The sequence below is a fragment of the Sardina pilchardus genome, chromosome 20 (assembly GCF_963854185.1).
Source record: "Sardina pilchardus chromosome 20, fSarPil1.1, whole genome shotgun sequence".
NCBI classification, from domain to species: domain Eukaryota; kingdom Metazoa; phylum Chordata; class Actinopteri; order Clupeiformes; family Clupeidae; genus Sardina; species Sardina pilchardus.
In genome coordinates this window covers 15723808-15741411 of record NC_085013.1, presented here as the reverse complement: position 1 = coordinate 15741411, position 17604 = coordinate 15723808, and the positions used below count along the sequence as shown (strand labels likewise).

The 17604-nt window shown below is 46.7% G+C and overlaps 2 protein-coding genes across 3 annotated transcripts in view; one reads left to right on the top strand and one right to left on the bottom strand.

Annotated features, from left to right (window-relative positions):
- The first annotated feature begins 1134 nt into the window (after positions 1 to 1134).
- LOC134067650 (galectin-8-like) lies at positions 1135 to 4686 on the top strand. Its single transcript, XM_062523035.1, has 8 exons — positions 1135 to 1258; positions 1538 to 1626; positions 1777 to 1987; positions 2124 to 2243; positions 2355 to 2381; positions 2463 to 2551; positions 2815 to 2980; positions 3250 to 4686. The coding sequence occupies exons 1-8, from the start codon at positions 1220 to 1222 to the stop codon at positions 3397 to 3399; spliced, it is 891 nt and encodes a 296-aa protein (XP_062379019.1). The 5' UTR covers positions 1135 to 1219; the 3' UTR covers positions 3400 to 4686.
- Positions 4687 to 5193: 507 nt separating this feature from the next.
- LOC134067633 (palmitoyltransferase ZDHHC14-like) overlaps positions 5194 to 17604 on the bottom strand; it is a 49995-nt gene continuing 37584 nt past the window's right edge. The window contains exons 6-10 of one of the 2 annotated variants that reach the window (XM_062523009.1): positions 16740 to 16788; positions 14304 to 14406; positions 14058 to 14167; positions 11916 to 12018; positions 5194 to 6411 (exon numbers count right to left, since the gene is read on the bottom strand). In XM_062523009.1, coding sequence (XP_062378993.1) covers positions 5968 to 6411; positions 11916 to 12018; positions 14058 to 14167; positions 14304 to 14406; positions 16740 to 16788 — 809 coding nt within the window. In that variant the 3' untranslated portion in view covers positions 5194 to 5967. The remainder of the gene's footprint in view (positions 6412 to 11915; positions 12019 to 14057; positions 14168 to 14303; positions 14407 to 16739; positions 16789 to 17604) is intronic. The other variant, XM_062523010.1, reaches the window with a different exon arrangement.

The window sequence follows — 17604 nt, the reverse complement described above, 5'->3', positions numbered from 1 at the left end:
AACCAAGACGTAAGACCTTATGATCCCCAGGGACCAAATAACCCTTGGCCAAAGAAATGGTTGCACTCAAACTACACAGCAATTTGCTTACTATTTCCATAGCTGTATATTTGGCGCCACCTATTGTTCATCTAAGTTAACATGCAGGATGATGAAAATCATATTGGCATAGTATGAACTAATGTTTATTCAACAGACTGTTTATTTGTGAAGGCCCGTATATACAATCGCTAAAACAGCCTACAGAGCGGATTTTGATTTTGAGAGTAGCTCATACAAACCTAAACAAAGTGCATGTTTTTTTAGGGTTCACTAGAGAACTATATGATGTATACAGAACCAATTATGTGACTAACGCTGCTCACATGCATCAGTGTTCAGCAGCAGACAGACAGACAGACAGACAGACAGACAGACAGACAGACACACACACACACACACACACACTTGTTCAACATACACGCACACGCAGGCACACACACACATACACACACACTCTCTCTCTCTCTCTCTCACACACACACACACACACACACACACCTGATATTTAGTGAACCTGCTCACATACACCCAAGAGTCCAAAATCTGGGACTGTATGTAGGCCTATGCTGGGGGCCAGGGTCTGTCGAGAGTCAACTCAGTCCCTGTGACTTCTTGGTTCAGTGCGCGCACTAATCCAAGCTTGGGTATTCTGTGTAAATACAGGCCCACATATCGTTGTGCAACCGATTCATTTTCATTATCACATTCTTTTCACTTTTGACAGGCCTACAACTAGCCTAAGCTATGATAGCTATGATATGAATCTTCCCCTTGGGGATCAATAAAGTATCTATCTATCTATCGATCTATATGATAGACACTTTTTTTTTTTTACTAATAAAAGGCTACAGCAAACATCAAACATAAGTCCACCACAGCAACAGTTTATTTCTGAATCGCACTAGCTATTAATAATAATAATAATAATAATAATAATAATAATAATAATAATAATATATATATATATATATATTTTGACAATTTTGTCTTTAATTGGTTAATTCTGTCCCGAATCACGTGGATATGGTGGGCGTACACTCTCGCCATCCTCGCTGAATAGCTTACTCGAAAGCAGGTTTATGGATGTCAAAGCAAACCGATCGACAATAGCCTACTGTATGTGATCCTATGAATCTGTCGCGAATACCGTAGTAGGCTTATTTAGTCGGACGCTCCAATGTCTGTAGTAAATGCGAAGCAAACGATCGTAAATCCGGTAAGAGTGTGTTTTAGCATCCCACCATCATCAGCACCACACAAGTTAACGTTAGCCCTGCTTGCATTTAGCACAGATATAGCCCACGAATAACCCTTTCAATAGGCTTTTCCTATCCGTTGGCATGTGCGACTTTAAGTAGGCTGTAGTAGCGTTAACATCTCTTCGTAAAGAGGACCTATATTGATCATTCTATCTCGAACAGATAGGCCTGACATTTGACAAGGCTACAACTGAACTGCCCAGTGATTAACATTTGCAGGCTGTTTTATCTTTCAGACAATTCCATTTAGTGGAAATATAGTTGATGGACTACATCCAGGGGACATTGTACTCATCCAGGGTATGGTACTAAATGATGCAGACAGGTGCGTGCATAGTGTGGTACCAACCAGTTCACAGACCCTATGGGATGTGATGGTACATTTCAAACTCATGTTATTTGTGCAGTATTATGAAGCTACACATCAGTGTACAGTGGATAATTGCAAACTGAGACATATGCTCTCTTTCCCCAGGTTCCATTTGGACCTGGCCTGTGGTAGCAGTACCAAACCACGGTCAGACGTTGCATTCCATTTAAATCCGCGTTTCATGTCTCAGCCAAGTATTGTATGCAATTCTTTAGTTAAAGAATGCTGGGGCCGTGAGGAGAAACTAGATCAGATGCCCTTTAAACAGGGCTCCATGTTTGAAACCATCATACTAGTGCACGAGGACGTGTTTAAGGTAAATTGCTATTAATAACATGATCAAGATCCCAGACTTACTTGTGCACTCTCAGAAAGTAACTGACACAAACTCTTGGAAGATGTTTTGACACCTGCATTTATTGCACCTGTGTTACTGTCTTCCCCCGTTGTAGGTAGCAGTAAATGGTAAACACATCTTGGAGTACAGACACAGACTTCCAGTGGAGACAATCGACACTTTCTCAATATCAGGGCGGGTCTCTGTGCACACTATTGCCTTTACACCAAATTCAGTGAGTGCTTTTGAGTTAAAGATCCTCCACATTATATCATAAATAGAGGTTACCTGGAGTGGAACTTTATTTGCAACCATGACTAACTTCATTTGTTTTCAATTTCAATAGGCCATTTTCTCTGAATCAGGGGACCTGGTGAGTGACTCTATGCTAAAATTGATGTCTTGCTGGCAAACAAACTAGATCCACATTGTAAAATGAGATGTTCTTCTTTAGACTATACCCTACAGAGGCAGTATGCTGAGGGGATTGAGTCCTGGACAGCATATCACAGTTACTGGCCATGTCAGCTCATATCCACACAGGTGATACAAAAACGAATACAAAAACCTTTCAAGTATCATAGCGTCGAAGCCTAACATGCTGCAGATCATTTATGGTGTGCTATAGTCACTTCACTCTGTATACTGAAATTATTTGCTTTAAGGACTGTTGATGTCATGATTACATTAGTCAGTCAGTTAATTAATCAAAACATTATACTGGGTGCATCTTAAAATGGCTGTTGGCTTCTCATTTGTTACACAATACACACTGTACATTCTTTTCACTGTGTGTGTGCTGGCAGTTTTACAGTCAACCTAAGAAGTCGGAGCTCAGAGAACATTGCCCTGCACCTCAACGCTCGCATCAAGTCTGGTCTGTTCATCCGCAACTCTCTCCTGGCTCAGGGCTGGGGTCGTGAGGAGCTGGAGCTGGGACACTTTCCCTTCGCTCCCGGACAGTACTTTGAGGTGTGTCATGGTTCACACCGTATATTTCATGGAAGGCCTAGAAATAGAAATCTGGATGATGTTATTTGTGTTACACATCAAAGTCACATACACCACCATACCAATCACACAATGACTTATTCCCCTACCAATTTATAATTCACATATACATCACACAAACATCTGTTCAACTACCAGCAAACACAGGGAGAATCAATCCTCTTGTATCAAACATTTGACCTCTAATTTTCAGAAATGTCCTCATTCTGGCATCTCTCCCTCTCTCCCAGATGATAATTCTGTGTCAGCCCCACCAGTTTAAACTGGCCGTGAACGGGGACCACCTGCTGGACTACAGACACCGCATGCAGGACCTGGGCAGCATTGACCAGCTGGAGGTCATGGGAGACCTGGAGCTGCAGGAGGTGCGGCTCTGGTGACGTGCTCGTCCTTACCTTCACATCTTACGCCACGCCAGGCAGGGACAACGTGCCACTAGGCCTCAGAGGACCTTTAATAGTCATCAGAGACGGCAGCAATATAGTTGATCTGGGAAGTCACTTCAATGTGCAATGTGACAACACACTAAAATAGCTGATCACAACAAAAATGTAGTGATGCTGCAAGGGTTCATTTTCGTTTGTTTCAGGGTGAAATACCAGAGTACTCCTCTTCTGTCCTCTGAATTTCATGTGAATTATGTAGCGTGTGACTGTTTTGATGTGAGCCACCACTCGCACGGTGAAGATGCCTCCATCTTTTCCCTTCCCAGGCTCCAGGTTATGGTTGTCTCATATATGGTCATTTAGATCATTGATGTAAATAAAGAGGCGCTACAAAAAATATAACCTCCAAGAACCCTTGGAGAAAACATGTTTTATAGCTGTACATCTTTTTCTCAGGACAAACGAGTTTGTCACATACCCTCCAATGTCACACACTACGGGAAACAGGTCCATCAATATTATTTGTTTTTCAAACATGGTGGTGCTCTTTCAGACGAAAGCATTTTTGTGAAGCCAAGCACAGCTGATATATTAAAATAACTGCTCTATAATATAATACAATACAATTCTGAAAAAAAAGCTGGAACATAACAAGATAAAGAGCTAAAAACAGCAACTGCAATCAATGCCGCACCTTAGGCCGTATATTCTGACGGATGTCCTGCTTTTCTGCATGACTACATAAAGCTGACCTTAGTTACACATATACCTTTTGTTGGATGAGAATCAGCACCCAGGAACCTTGAAATACCTCTACACAATGTTCTTTGTTTACAACTTGCCAGCTACATGCAGCTGACACAGAGCCTTCTATTTGAAGTAGACCAAGTAGGATTCTCTATTAAAGGTGCAACACCCTCAAAAGGAAAAGGGGGGCATGTGAACATATGTTTTCAGTTGTACCCAGCAGTGCAACAAGTCTTGTTTGTGCAATTTACAATAAACATACTTATGCAGAACATCAGCTCGTTGTGAAGCCATTATTTGTTGTGCATTTCATGGTTGTTCTTTTTTATTTGTACATTCAATATCATCAATGACTTGGGACTGTGGACTACACTTGATATTACCCCATTGATTGCTTACATAGGAATATCTATGGCTTGAGTTCAGTTACATAGATATAATAATTCAACCCTCCAAAATCATCTTCAAAGAAAACAGCTTTCCTTCTCTGACCACTAGATGGCAGCAGACCATTTCAAATGGCTGAATTCAAATAGAGGCTCAATCGTCCACGTCAGGCATCAGATCTTTACATAATGTTTTAAAGAAAAGGCATCAGAGGTGTAGGCTTTTAGTTGTTGGAGAGATGGCTTAACATGGCAAACAGTATAACTCAGAGAGAAAAAAACACCTCTAAGGTCTCGTAGGTCTTTTTTGTCCCCCGATGGACATCTGATAGGAACTTCTTATGTCACACACAGAGTCTAGGAAGAGCCTATGGCCAGACGGAACCCTCCGAACAAAACAACTGCAATCAAAAAAAAAGAGAGAGAGAGAGAGAGAGAAAGAGACAGACAGAGAGAGAGAGAGAGAGAGAGAGAGAGAGAGAAAGAGACAGACCAAGAGAGAGAGAGAGCGGAAGAGAGAGGTCCAGCGCCACAGACTGCTGCTGGCCCGCATCACAAGACTGGTCTCGACTCTGACACCATGCGGTGCTCAGCTGCTCCACCTGAGGGTCTGTGTCGGCCGCCGGAGCCCCGAGACCACCACAGGAGACGGCCATAAAAATGCAGGGCTTTTATTCATATCCACAGGAAATATAACAACATGAGAAAAACAAACAAACAATACTGTCTTGTTTGAAAACATTGAAAAAATATAGAATAATCGAGTGATATGTGACATGATGACGCCAACTGGTGTGGCAGACTGCACTGTGGACAAGAATCTCTGATCAGAAAGGCAAATGGAAGAGTCTATGGGGGCTGAGCCGTGAGCTGGACTGTGTCTGATTTACAAAAGAAGGGCACCAGACTCACCGCCGCGCCAGAAAGAGAGAGAAACATAATAACAATGAGAACGACAAAGCAGCTTTTTTTTTTTCTCCTTCTCCGTTCCGTGTCTTTAACATGTCTAACATGTTTCAGGAAGGACGACGACTTCTCCTCCTCCTCCTGGATGGCACCACAGTGGTTGCAGCCCTCGTTCCTGCAGCCTCTGCTCTGCCTCTAGGGAGCACTAGACTGGGGGCTTCCAGGGTTGGGGGGCAGTGGATTAGCAGGCCATGATGAGAGATCTGTGGACCTCTAAGACATCTCAACGCCAGCAGAAGAGTTGAGTGTGTGTGTGTGTGTGTGTGTGTGTGTGTGTGTGTTGTATGTGTGTATGTGTGCGTTGGCAAGTAGGCGATTGCATGTTGAGGCGAGAGCAAGAAAGACTTTGCCCTTTCTCTGTTCTTGGTATGGCTGTGGTGGGCGTGGGTTGTTGGAGGTCCTTGTCCCAGAAAGGGGCTAGTTCATCTGTTGGGTGGACAGCAGCCTGAGGGGGTGCAGTGGGTCAGACGGAGCTGAGCTTGACCAGGCCCCTGACCGAGTCCTCGTGCAGCGAGTCCTGGCTGGCCGGGTGATAGAAGGGCACGGTGTGGCTGTGGGCCAGGGGGCTCCCGCACGGCAACATGCCCGGCGGCGAGGGCATCTCCTCGGGCGTGAGGAAGTGGTGGTGCGGGTGCGGCATGTGCGGGTGGAGGTGCGGGCCCGGCGGCTCGGGGGGGTGCGAGGGGTGCGGGGGGATGAGCTCGCCGTCGCAGCTCAGGCTGGCCGTGGACGTGGGCGGCGTGGGCTGGCCCAGCAGCAGCGAGGGGCATGGCCCCCCCGCCAGCAAGGTGCGGCCCGGCAGCGCCGGATCCTCGCCCGCCAGCGGCACCTCGGCGCTCTGGAGCAGCGGCGTGGCGGCGGCCTGCAAAACGAATTTGGTGCTCTGAATGCACTGGTCTTGGTCACACTGAGACAGGAGAAGAGAAGACACACACACGGACACACACGACAGCAAGCAGAGAGAGACAGAGACAGAAGGACGCAAGCAAGAGCCAGAGAGACGAGACATTGTGTGCGCACACAAGCAGACAATGGAGGTGGGGCACAGCAAGGGCGGAGACGTGGGGGGTTCACAGAGCAGAGGAGGTTGGAGAGGGATTGATATGAGGACCAGGGTGGATGAGGAGAGAGCAGAGGAGAGACATTAGTAACAGTGTTCCAGTGCCAATCGGCTCCATTAAATCAGCCACATTAGTCAATGCGACCCAAAAGCAGAATTGAGTGTGCGAGTTCAGCTGACATGCAGGCCCATTAGAGAAGTGTATCATCGATCACGCTCCAGGTCTTGCTAAACTCGATTTCTAGATGCCATTTGAGGGCGGTTTTAGGACTAAAGGCCAGAGGAAAACATCAGTAAAGCACTTTGCTTGCCAATAACATGGATGCAAAAGGGCAGTGTCATCACAAACACAGAAGAGGGCTACACAGCAACAGTCTAATTCTGAGATGAAGAAAGGTCAAAGGCTTTTGCCTTGACAGCATTGAGATAGTGTTGTACAGTGTAAAGTTGTGTAACGCACAGGAAAGCCATCGGAAAACACAAGTCATGCAGTTCAGTTCCGGGGGTTGCCATGAAGGCCAGATAAAAACAATCAAGTTAGCCAGTTTTTCCAGTTAGCTCTAGCAATCAAATTTTTAATTATATTTTTTTGCAAAAGATAGCCATTAAAATCAGCAAATAACACAAGATGTTTGCAAACAGGGTGACACAAAAGAATATCACACAATTACAGAATATGGAGGTCCATCACTTGATATCATAATATGTCGTGAGTCTAGAGAACGTAAACATTCTGATGTGGTTGATGTGTTCCATAGCAGAAGAAAGGTGCAGAGTCATCTCTTAACTGAAGCAAAGGCCAGGATGTGGACTACGGTAATCCTCAAGCGCACCTTTGTGGTCTGAGAGCAGTCGTCAGCTCCAACAGGACGCAGCAATCAAAGATGCCACCTTTTGACCTTTCACCTTTCGCAAGTCCATCGTAAGCACAGAAAGTACACAGGAAGGAAGTAGATAGACAAAATGAGCCTTGACCTTACATGGAGAAAAATGTCTGCATAAAATATCTCCATGAAAATGCAGAGGATTTGACCTCAATAGGTTATCGCATTTTGGATATAAGCCTGGAAACTTGCTACAAAGGAGTTTTTCAAAATGACATTCACTTTTATTGCTCAAAATGAATGTAGTCCCTGGAGCTGAAGCTGCGGCCTATGAATCGTCCGAGCCTGACAGCACTGGCCACTGGTGGAGCACGGTCAGTTTGCTCGCTGGCGAGGCTCATAACAGCGCTGGTGTTTTTCCCAGCATGCAGGTGGTAAAGCTGTGCTCCAGGAGACTGCCGCTGCTCCAGTCCCAGCTCTCTCCCTGAGCCCACTCCGGAGCTGTTAAGTGCAGCGCCGGCTTTAAACATGTCAACAGCTCTTTGAACAGAGTCCTACCAGAGGAGGCCCGCCTGTCTGGCTACATGCCCGTGTTCATAGAGTGCTAGTGCACACAAGATCATTCACCAGCTCCCCCCCAAAGTACGGTTTCAGTGAACCATTTCAATGCAACTTCAAAGCAGATTTTCTGTTAAATATGTAACTTGTTTTGAATGTTTACTGTTCACTGCTTACAGACACAAAAAGGCTTCAAAGCTAAAGACTTCAACTTGTTTTTATGTGATTTCATCACTTGCTTGGTTTAGTGAGACTGTTTTTGAGGTCTGTGGCTACCCAGCTAAACTGTGTGATAATGACTGGCTAACCAACAGTGAAGAACAGACATATTCATCAACTTAGATAAAATGGATTTGTTCAGCCACTGAACACAGACAAACAAGATCTTTGGATGTTTACAATCAACAACTTCCTGAAATTGATTTTGAGATATCACTTTGCTGACAGACTCTCAGGCAGTCTGCCGGGGTCTAACTGCCACGGTAAACAAGATGAATACTATCTTGATGTCCAAATTGAATTGACAAAGTGCACATCTTATTTTGATTTGTGTCACTGAGGTGAAATTAGTTAATGATTAAATATGGGGGAAAGTACATTGCCAGCTCTCATCAGAGAACTGAATTAAATGGCTGGGTGTCCACTATCAATCCATTTGTCATGTCATACACAGTATGAAATACGAGAGACCGTTTCTTCACAACACAATATCACAGCAAAAAAAGAGCAGAGACAACTCTACTGGTATTATAACAGGAAGGCAGTTTAAAAGAACAGTTCTTGCTTAGTTTTAGCCTTTCAAATGCGGTGTTGAGGGAGAGGGAGAACTAGGCCAACTGGCTTTCCTTCCAAAATCCCCCCTTAGTTTGACAGGAACACCAGGGAGAAGCACAGCACAGTGTATTGCCCACAGGAGTTTCAATCACTATCCCAACTTGAACATCAGTCTTCTAAAGACATGGCGTGGAAATGGCAGACGTTCACCACATCCTGCCCTACGAGACCAACCGTACCAACATTCATTTTTAATGACAGGGGTTCCTATGGAGTTGAACCCATGACCTTGCAATATAAACAAAAAAGATACCTTCAAACACAAAAGAGTCCAGATTCAGAATACTGATTTCTGCAGCATTTTGGCTCTAAAAGAGCAAACAGTGTTTTGCCATAGTGAAGAGACGGTCTTGAATTTCCAGTCCAAAAGGCCACAAAGTGTCTGGAGTCTGGAATGCATCTGAACTTAGAGCAGACAGAGGGCTAGAGCCTCAAATTAGAGCCTGGCTCATCCGGCCATCAAGTGTGAATCATGTGGTGGAGACATGATTACGTCTGGAGGCACAAGTGTGTCCTGAGCAGCCAGAAGATAGATGATTAATGCTCTTCACTCTCAACAGCCAGCAATACACTAAAAGCTGACTCTTGGCAACTCGGATACTTAGAGGCTTTAAAACGTCAACCTCAACTGTACATAATTGTTCGCAGCAATGAAAGAGCATATTTGTAGTAAAAATTTCAGGATGCGCACCATAAACAAAAAGGTCCTCCCTCCATGCACTGTAGGTATGGGAGTATGTAAATAATGTCCATGGCATGTATTGGGATGTATTTACAGGAAAGATGAGGGAGCTGAATGGGATCAGCGTCCGCTATGAAGACTGGTGGAGAGAGGAGCGTGGTGTCTCTCTTGAGTTCGTGTCACAGGCCGGACTCTGAGCAGGATGACGCGTGAGGCGGAACAAAGGCCTACACATCATCAGCTCCGCAGGGGTCCTGAGCGAGGCGACACCGGCGCTTAGGGCGCTCGCCGCTCTCCGCCCCTCAATGGCCCTCTGTCACAGTACCTCTCTCATTCTCTCTCTCTCTACCCTGACAAACCCATCTCTCCCTCTCTCTAGATAGTGGATGCTCTGTTTGTCAGGGCTTCAAGCTTTCAAGGAGTAGGCCTCACTGTAGAAATGAAAACGACACAAAGCATTTGTCTTGTATCCTGTGTCTTCCTACCCAGACGCTGTCCTGGGGCTTAAGACGGACTAGAGGTTGGACGTTTATCAGCTGGAGATGACTCAAGGAGAAGCACTGGCAGGAGAGGGACAAATATCCTTATTCAGATTCAGTGCATCCTGTCTCTGTCTGTCTCTGCTCTTATCGCGCCTGCACGTCTCTCCCTCTCCTTCTCTCTCCAACTCTGTTCATTTATCTCTCTCCAGCACGGCTGTGCCAGTCTTCCTCGGCGCACAGCTGAGAGACAGCAGGTTGAGGTTGATATGCTTGGAGACAGGATGCAGGCAAACACACACACACACACACACACACACACACACACACACACACGGAGGGGGCTCAGCGAGGCTCTGGCATGACATTTGGAGAGGACGGCAGGCAGGATGCAAGGAGCTGCATGGCCATCCCTCCTCGGCGCACATCTCCCAGCAGCCCCCCTGCTGATGACCTACTTCCTGTCTCCAGCACCACCCACATGCCTCCTCTCAACACCCAGACAGGAGACAGAGGCAGCAGCACGCTTCCCCTCATCCACATGCTGAACACGTGGAGGACCCAGAATGCAGGAGAAGCAGAGAAAATAAACAGAAAGAGAAAACTGACAGATAAAGAGGTGGATAAAACAGGCAGCCTGGAAGGAGGAAGAGAGAGACAGAGAGAGAGAAAGAGAGAGAGAGAGTGTGTGTGTGTGTGTGTGTGTGTGTGTGTGTGTGATAGTGTAACAGAAATATAGAGAGAGATGTGAGCTGAAGTGGATCATTGTTTATTGGCGCGCTTCAGCTGAGGGGGAAGAGGTATTCATTTCCCAGTGCTGGAAGTCATAAGGGAAGAGAGTGCACCGAGATGATGCTCCACTTGAATCTCACAGGGGAGGAAGAGAAGGACTGAGAGGGGAAGAGAGAGACAACCATTGGGAAAGAGAAAAGGTGCAAAATAAACTCAAGGACAAAGGGAACTAGATAGCAAAGCAGAAGCCAGAGAGAGAAAGAGAAAGGAAAAAGAGTGAGAGAGTCAGAGATAGAAATAGAGAGAGATAAAAAGAGAGACAGAGAGAGAGAGAGAGAAGGCCTCCCTGTGTTTCACATCCAGGGAGAGCAGCCAAGTCCAGACTCAATGTGGACACTGGCCAAAAACAATTATGGACGTTCATCATCACAATGGTCAAGAAATCCCCAATATCAGTGACAAATTGTTCAATAGAATTTGTCTAGGGATAAACACTGCTGTCTATCATGAGAGGCCTTGCTGTCCGGAGCAGCAGGAGAGGACAGACCTGTGTTTGTCTGGGGGCCTCACGGAGGGGTGGCTGTGCAACAGCTGGCAAATCAAAGCAAGAGATGCTGGGCCGGACCGCCGTCCAACCTTCCAAAAGTTCAGAGGATGCTCAGAGGGCTCTGTGTGTGTGTGTGTGTGTGTGTGTGTGTGTGTGTGTGTGTGTGTGTGTGTGTGTGTGTGTGTGTGTGTGTGTTCGCACATGTTTCTGAGAGTCGCATTGGGTAATATGGATAAAGGGGAACTTGATGAAGCAGCCAGTTGAGGGTGGAGGTCACCTCTTCACACATCTCCACTTAACTGGCTTAAGTGTCTTTGTTACCCTTGCAAATATGTCTTCTCGCTCTCCTTCTCTTCTCTTCCATACTGTGTTTTTAGCTGTCTGTGTCATTTGCTGAGCTGTTATGTGACTACTGGCAAATTATGATCACATGCTTACTACAGTGAGCAGACTCATCTTATGACAAAGACTCATCTGATGACACAGAGATGTTGCTCCCTCTAGCAGGTAGCCCCAGCACCCCAGAACAACACCCAGTGCTGTAAATGTGCCCACAGGCATGAAGAACCCTGGCCTTGCAGTTGCTATTGGAACACACCAACCATTTGGTCAACAGAGATGCTCAGTTTGGTATTAGCAGACCTGCGCATGCGCATACACTTACAAATACATACGAGTAAAGGGGCAAGACTCACCATGTGACTCTGTGACTGAGTGGAACCATACATGGTGATGCCGTTGGTGGGGGGAGCAGGAAGTGGTGTGTTTGGCAGGATGAAGCCTCTCCTGTCGATGAGACTGAGAGGGGGGAAAGAGGACACAGGTAGTGTTAGAATAGGCTGCCTGGACACAAGGAATCAGCTAAGGGAACGGATTACGGCCTAATGTGATCCAGAGTCTGAGCTGACCTCAGTTCACTGGCCTGTCACTACAGCCTACAGCATCTGACATTGCTGTTGGCAATTGTGAAATGAGACACGCTGTATCATCATGATCTAGACTCAGGCAGAAATGCACACGTGAATGAATGACTGAGAGACCCTGAACATGTTTGTGTGTGTGTGTTTGTGTGTGTGTACGCGTGCGCGTGTGTGTGTGTGTATGACAGGCGGAGAAGAAAGGAAAACAAATAGTCAGGGTGCTGAGAGCTTGGCCTTTCAACACGTTGTCAGTCCAGAAGAGTGCTGAGGGGCTCCACTAAACTGAATCTCCCTGCAGTCGGCGTTTAAGCCAGTCAGCCTCTCGCAGCCCCAGAGAAACTCACTGCAGGTGTTAAACAGTCTCCAGTCTCCACACTGAACTAGAGTAGCATCTGGCTTGGTGGGATGAGTTATGAAGTGAAAATACCCTCAGCTCAGACCAGCTCGAAGGGGCTTCGGCCAACTTCATCCACCATTAATCATGCACCCACTAGCCATTACTTTTTTGTACTGCTTTGTAATCATTAGCTCATTAATGAAGTTGTTCATTGAAGTTGTTCATTAATGAACAGAACTCCGTGGGCATCCAGAACATTCTGAGGCCAGCGGGTTTTGTGTAGTGCTAGTGGGCCAGCGTGAGCAGATCGGGCTCAGGGAGCTGAACAGGCCAGTGCATGCCCCCTCCCCTAATCTCTACAGGCCGGCGGATGGTGTCACCGGCGCGGAATGAGTGGGAGCCACTTCGTGCGCTGTTTGTCAAACGTGTAAATCAGTAGCCTGCCGTGTTTGCACTGCGTGAGCGGCCTTTCACTGGAATGCTCTGCGCAGGTGGAGGTGCCGTAACTGACCGGTAACCAGAGAAATGACAGGGTCTGTGAAAAGATTGTTCCTGGAATAGTTTACTTGTCTGAACCACATGAGTACATTCAGTGGGTGTGTATTTGTCAAGGGTAACCAAGTCTCCTGGCTGAATGCATTTCTTTGAATTCTTAAGAGTGACTCATATTTCATGGGTCAGTGTAGGTGTACATCAACAAAGAACCAAGGGCTTATCTACAGCTAAACTATGGAAATGATATCTGGGATACTGCAACTCAATTCAAGCATTCCACCCTTTGGAGACTCCATAGACAAGCCGGGCCCAGCTGTAGCATGCCTGTGGCCATCATCTGCTGACGCACAAATAAACATACACACACACACACACACACACACACACACACACACACGCAGACTACAGCATGCGGCAAGGCAGGCAGATGGTCACCACCTGCCGATGGAAGACTTTCCCAGTCTTCTCATTAGCGGTGAGTAATGCTCCACTGGGAAGGAAAAGAAGGGAAGAAAGGAGGAACAGAGAGAGGGAGAGAAAGGGGCATCCCAGTCCTCCGTTAAGTCCTTATGCTGTCACCTTTCTGCTTTATAGACCTGCGAGTGGACTGAACATGACCTACCACAATGTGTGTGCATGTATAGGTTTGTCTTGTCAGTGAGTGAGTGAAGAGTGAGTGAGTGAATGAATGAATGAATGAATGAATGAATGAATAAGAGAAGAAAAAGTGAAAAGTGACAGAACGTGTGTATGTAAATGTGCGTGTACGCTAAACTAAGTGAAAGGTCACGTCACTCACTTTTACGAGCTCTTCTCTTTCCTCCCTGCTCTTTCCCTGTCTACGCTGGTAAAAGACTGATAAGGAGTCAAAGTGATAGGGCAAGTCTCCAGGACACAGGGAGCACGCGCGCACACAGTTCACTTATCTCCTGCTCTGCTCTGCTCTGCTCTGCTCGGCTGGGCCTGTGGTCGTGGCGGAGAGCACGTAGCATGCGCTTTCACATGACCATGCACTCATTCTCACACACAGAAACACATGGGGTTTCACAGGAGTGAGAGAGAGACACAGACAGACAGACAGTTACCTGGGAGGCAGGGGCCCACACAAGGCAGCGCAGCAGTTGGTGAAGATGTTGCCGTGGCTGTAGGGGTTATAGTTGTCCTTCCCTCGTTTAGACGACCAGGAGCCTTTTATCTGGTGGAGCCGAAGCCACATAAAACAGATTAAGAGCAAAGAGAAGAGACGGTTAGTCTTCGCCATCCTGGGGAATATCAATCATGTGTGCATACATCTGTGTTATGTGTCAAAGGGGGTGGGATGATATCCTTACATCTTCGTTGGTGGTCTGATTGGAGCCAATTAAGTAGGTGTGGAATCCAGAGAGCCCCACAATAGACCAGACGGAGAAGAAGCACACCACCACCTCCAGCACAGTGAGCAGCCAGTCAAGGAAGCACCTCTTAACTTTAACATGTCAGTCACACAACGCTCTCTATCTCTTTCTCTCTCACACACACATACACACCAACATTCAGTGAAATTTGGACGAGACACACAACAACAATAACAACAGTAATACAGAAAGTCACTTGATGCACATTCACACACATTCATACAACATTACTCCTAATACACATATTGTAATTGATCTTTGAGATGAACCAATTCTTACAATTCATGCACAAAACCTAGTCTAGTAGTTGGGACTCTTGGGTGGGCGGAGGAGGGGTCCTGCTCTTTCAGCAGTAGCAGGCCTGATCTCCACCAAAGGGAAGGATGGCAGCTAGAGTGGTTGCGCAACAGCACAGTGTTTGCTAATCCACTGCCTGTGGGTCAAAGCAAAGCGCACACAAGCACACACATACACATACACACACACACACACACACTCTCCGTTTCACACAATAATGGGCAAACACACAAATGCCACCGTGTTAGCATACATAAATCACACGCCCACAAGCATACCGTGATTAAAAAGAAGCACAAAAAAAAACACCTCTACACGAGCCAAGCACACAGAAGAATTGACTTTCAGAAACAAGCCCAGCAGCCTGGCAGCACTGTGCAATGAATAAAGTCAGTGCGTCTGGTGGCAACTACTCCACATTTGCTGTTCAGTCTTGCTGTGGTCATTAATGGGCATTAAAGTGCAACACTGGAGCCTCAAGCGCACCGTGTTTATGGCCTTGATAAAGGCGGCTATGAAAGCCAAGCAAACAGAGCACCGATGACCAGACCGCTGTCTGCCTGCGTGGCTGCACGTCTGCATGCGTGGCATTTACTACGTGACGTGTGAAGAGCCAGCATTACAAAGACACAAACACACATATGCATGCACACACGCACGCACGCACTTAGACACCCACCCACACGGGCACACACACACAATAAGACATTATACTGCGTCCATCTCCGCAGCCTGATTTCCATATCACTTCTGATGAGTCATCATTCTCTCTCTATTTTTCCCTCACCTCAAGGACTTGCCTAAGATTATAGATAACATTAGGTCAGGCACTATTGGAGGGGACATAATCAGTGTATGATATGTTAGCATGTGATAGGGCGTTATTAGCATAGGTAGGCAAAAGGATCTTGGACCCTTCCACAAAATACCCTAGTCTACCCCCTACTCATGTTGTCTTAAATGCCAAAACTCAACCATCTAGTGAGAGTCAACCAGTTAATGCTGCCATCTCCACATTTTAAATTCATAGAATCTTTATTTGTTGGTGTGAGTATAGTAGTACAAACACATTATATCACAGGAGAGATAAGAGTCCCGTGCACCTGATAAGTGCACTGGATGCGATCCCCACTTATCTAACTTTACAGCCCTCCATATAATTCCTAGGTCACGACGTGATGGTGTTGGCTCATATGCTCGGTTACTGGTCTGCTCCTTGAGCGAGGCTTTCAAACGTTCATTAGGGTCACTTTACTGGACGCAGGAAAAAGGCAAGGAGCCTCGACCTCCTCATTTCAGAAGAAATGGCAGCACCGTTCCTTCCTTCTTTGTGACTCACGACTGGGAGAATGTTGGACGGCTGCAACAGCTCTGGCACGCGCTGATAAAAATGACAAATCTTGCCTTCAGCTCGAGCAGCGCACGCACGGCACACTGACACAACCGGGAAGATGGAAAAGAGAGAGAGAGGGAACACAGATGAAGTGAGAGGAAGAGAGAACCGAGGAAGGGAGCCATGGAGTGATGAGGGGAAGAGAGAGCCAGGGCAGGAGATCAGAGAGAGGAGGAAGGGAAGCAGAACACCAGAGAGACAGCAACAGGAAGTGTGCGTGCCGCACGGGCCAACAGGGACCCGACGTCATCAGGGACGCCAGTCATGCATCCCTGCACTGAGCACGTGCACACGGAGCAGACAGAGGACCAGCGGAGGGACGGGGCATTCCCGGCACGCCAACTCCGTCTGTCTGCTACGCCCTGTGTGTGTGTATGTGTGTGTGTGTGTGTGTGTGTGTGTGTGTGTGTGTGTGTGTGTGTGTGTGTGTGTATATATGTGTGTGTGTGTGTGTGTGTGTGTGTGTGTGTGTGTGTGTGTGTGTGTGTGTGTGGTGGTGCTTCTACTCTGTCATTTCGAAAGGGCACATATGGACCCTGACATTTACCTGTGACTGATACCAAGATGAGAGAGGCTGATTCAAAACAGATGTTAGCCTTTCACATACATGTACAGACACTACACTCACAACACAAACTCATGTGCATCATTACAGTAGGGTGTCCTATTCTATAAAAGGATATCTTGCTGGGCTGTCCTTGAGTGCGCTGAGGAACCCAATGCTATGAGACCCTGCAGGAACAGTGATGAAAAACACAACACAAGAGCAGAGACAGCATGAAAACCACAAGCACAGATGACCCCACTCTCCCCCAGCTCTGTGCAGGGTTCTCACCATTGCATTTGCATTCAAATGTTATACAATTTCTATGACTTCACAACCTAAAAGTACACACAATTTAATCCATTACTCAATAGGTTAAGGCTAATTACTGAATATAAATTAAGCGACACATTGTCCAATAGGTTAATTATGGTGTGTCCAATTGATGTGGAAACACAGCAGACATGAGCAGAGCAAAACAAAAGCATACCCATAGAAAAGTACAAAAACATCATTCATTTCATTAGACCTACAAATGACAAAATTAAATTTCCTGTCTCATTGAATTGGCTTTTCAGGGCCTGGAAAATGTGTTTTTAATCCCATGGTTTTACTACGACTCCCATGCCCATGGAAACCCTGTGTGTGTGTGTGCGTGCGTGTCTCTGAAACTCCCAGTACACTCTGCCTCCAGTAGCTGCTCCAGCAGACACCTGCTGATGGCCAGCCAGACGGGACAGAGCTGGGAGTCTGGGACAGGGCAGCAAACCATCCCGCTCACGCAATCTGCTGACAGCAAGTTCGGCACTCACAGACCTGCTGACACACGTGTGTGTGTGTGTGTGTGTCGGTGTCCCAGGACCAAGTGGAACATCCTCTGGGTGATTTGTGCTCGTGTTGGAGGTTTACGCAGCAGCAGGCAGCCTGAGTGGCACGGCGTGCTGAAAGCACCATTAAAATGGCTTCACGACTCCCTCCCTTCCCAGAATATTATAGAGTTCACG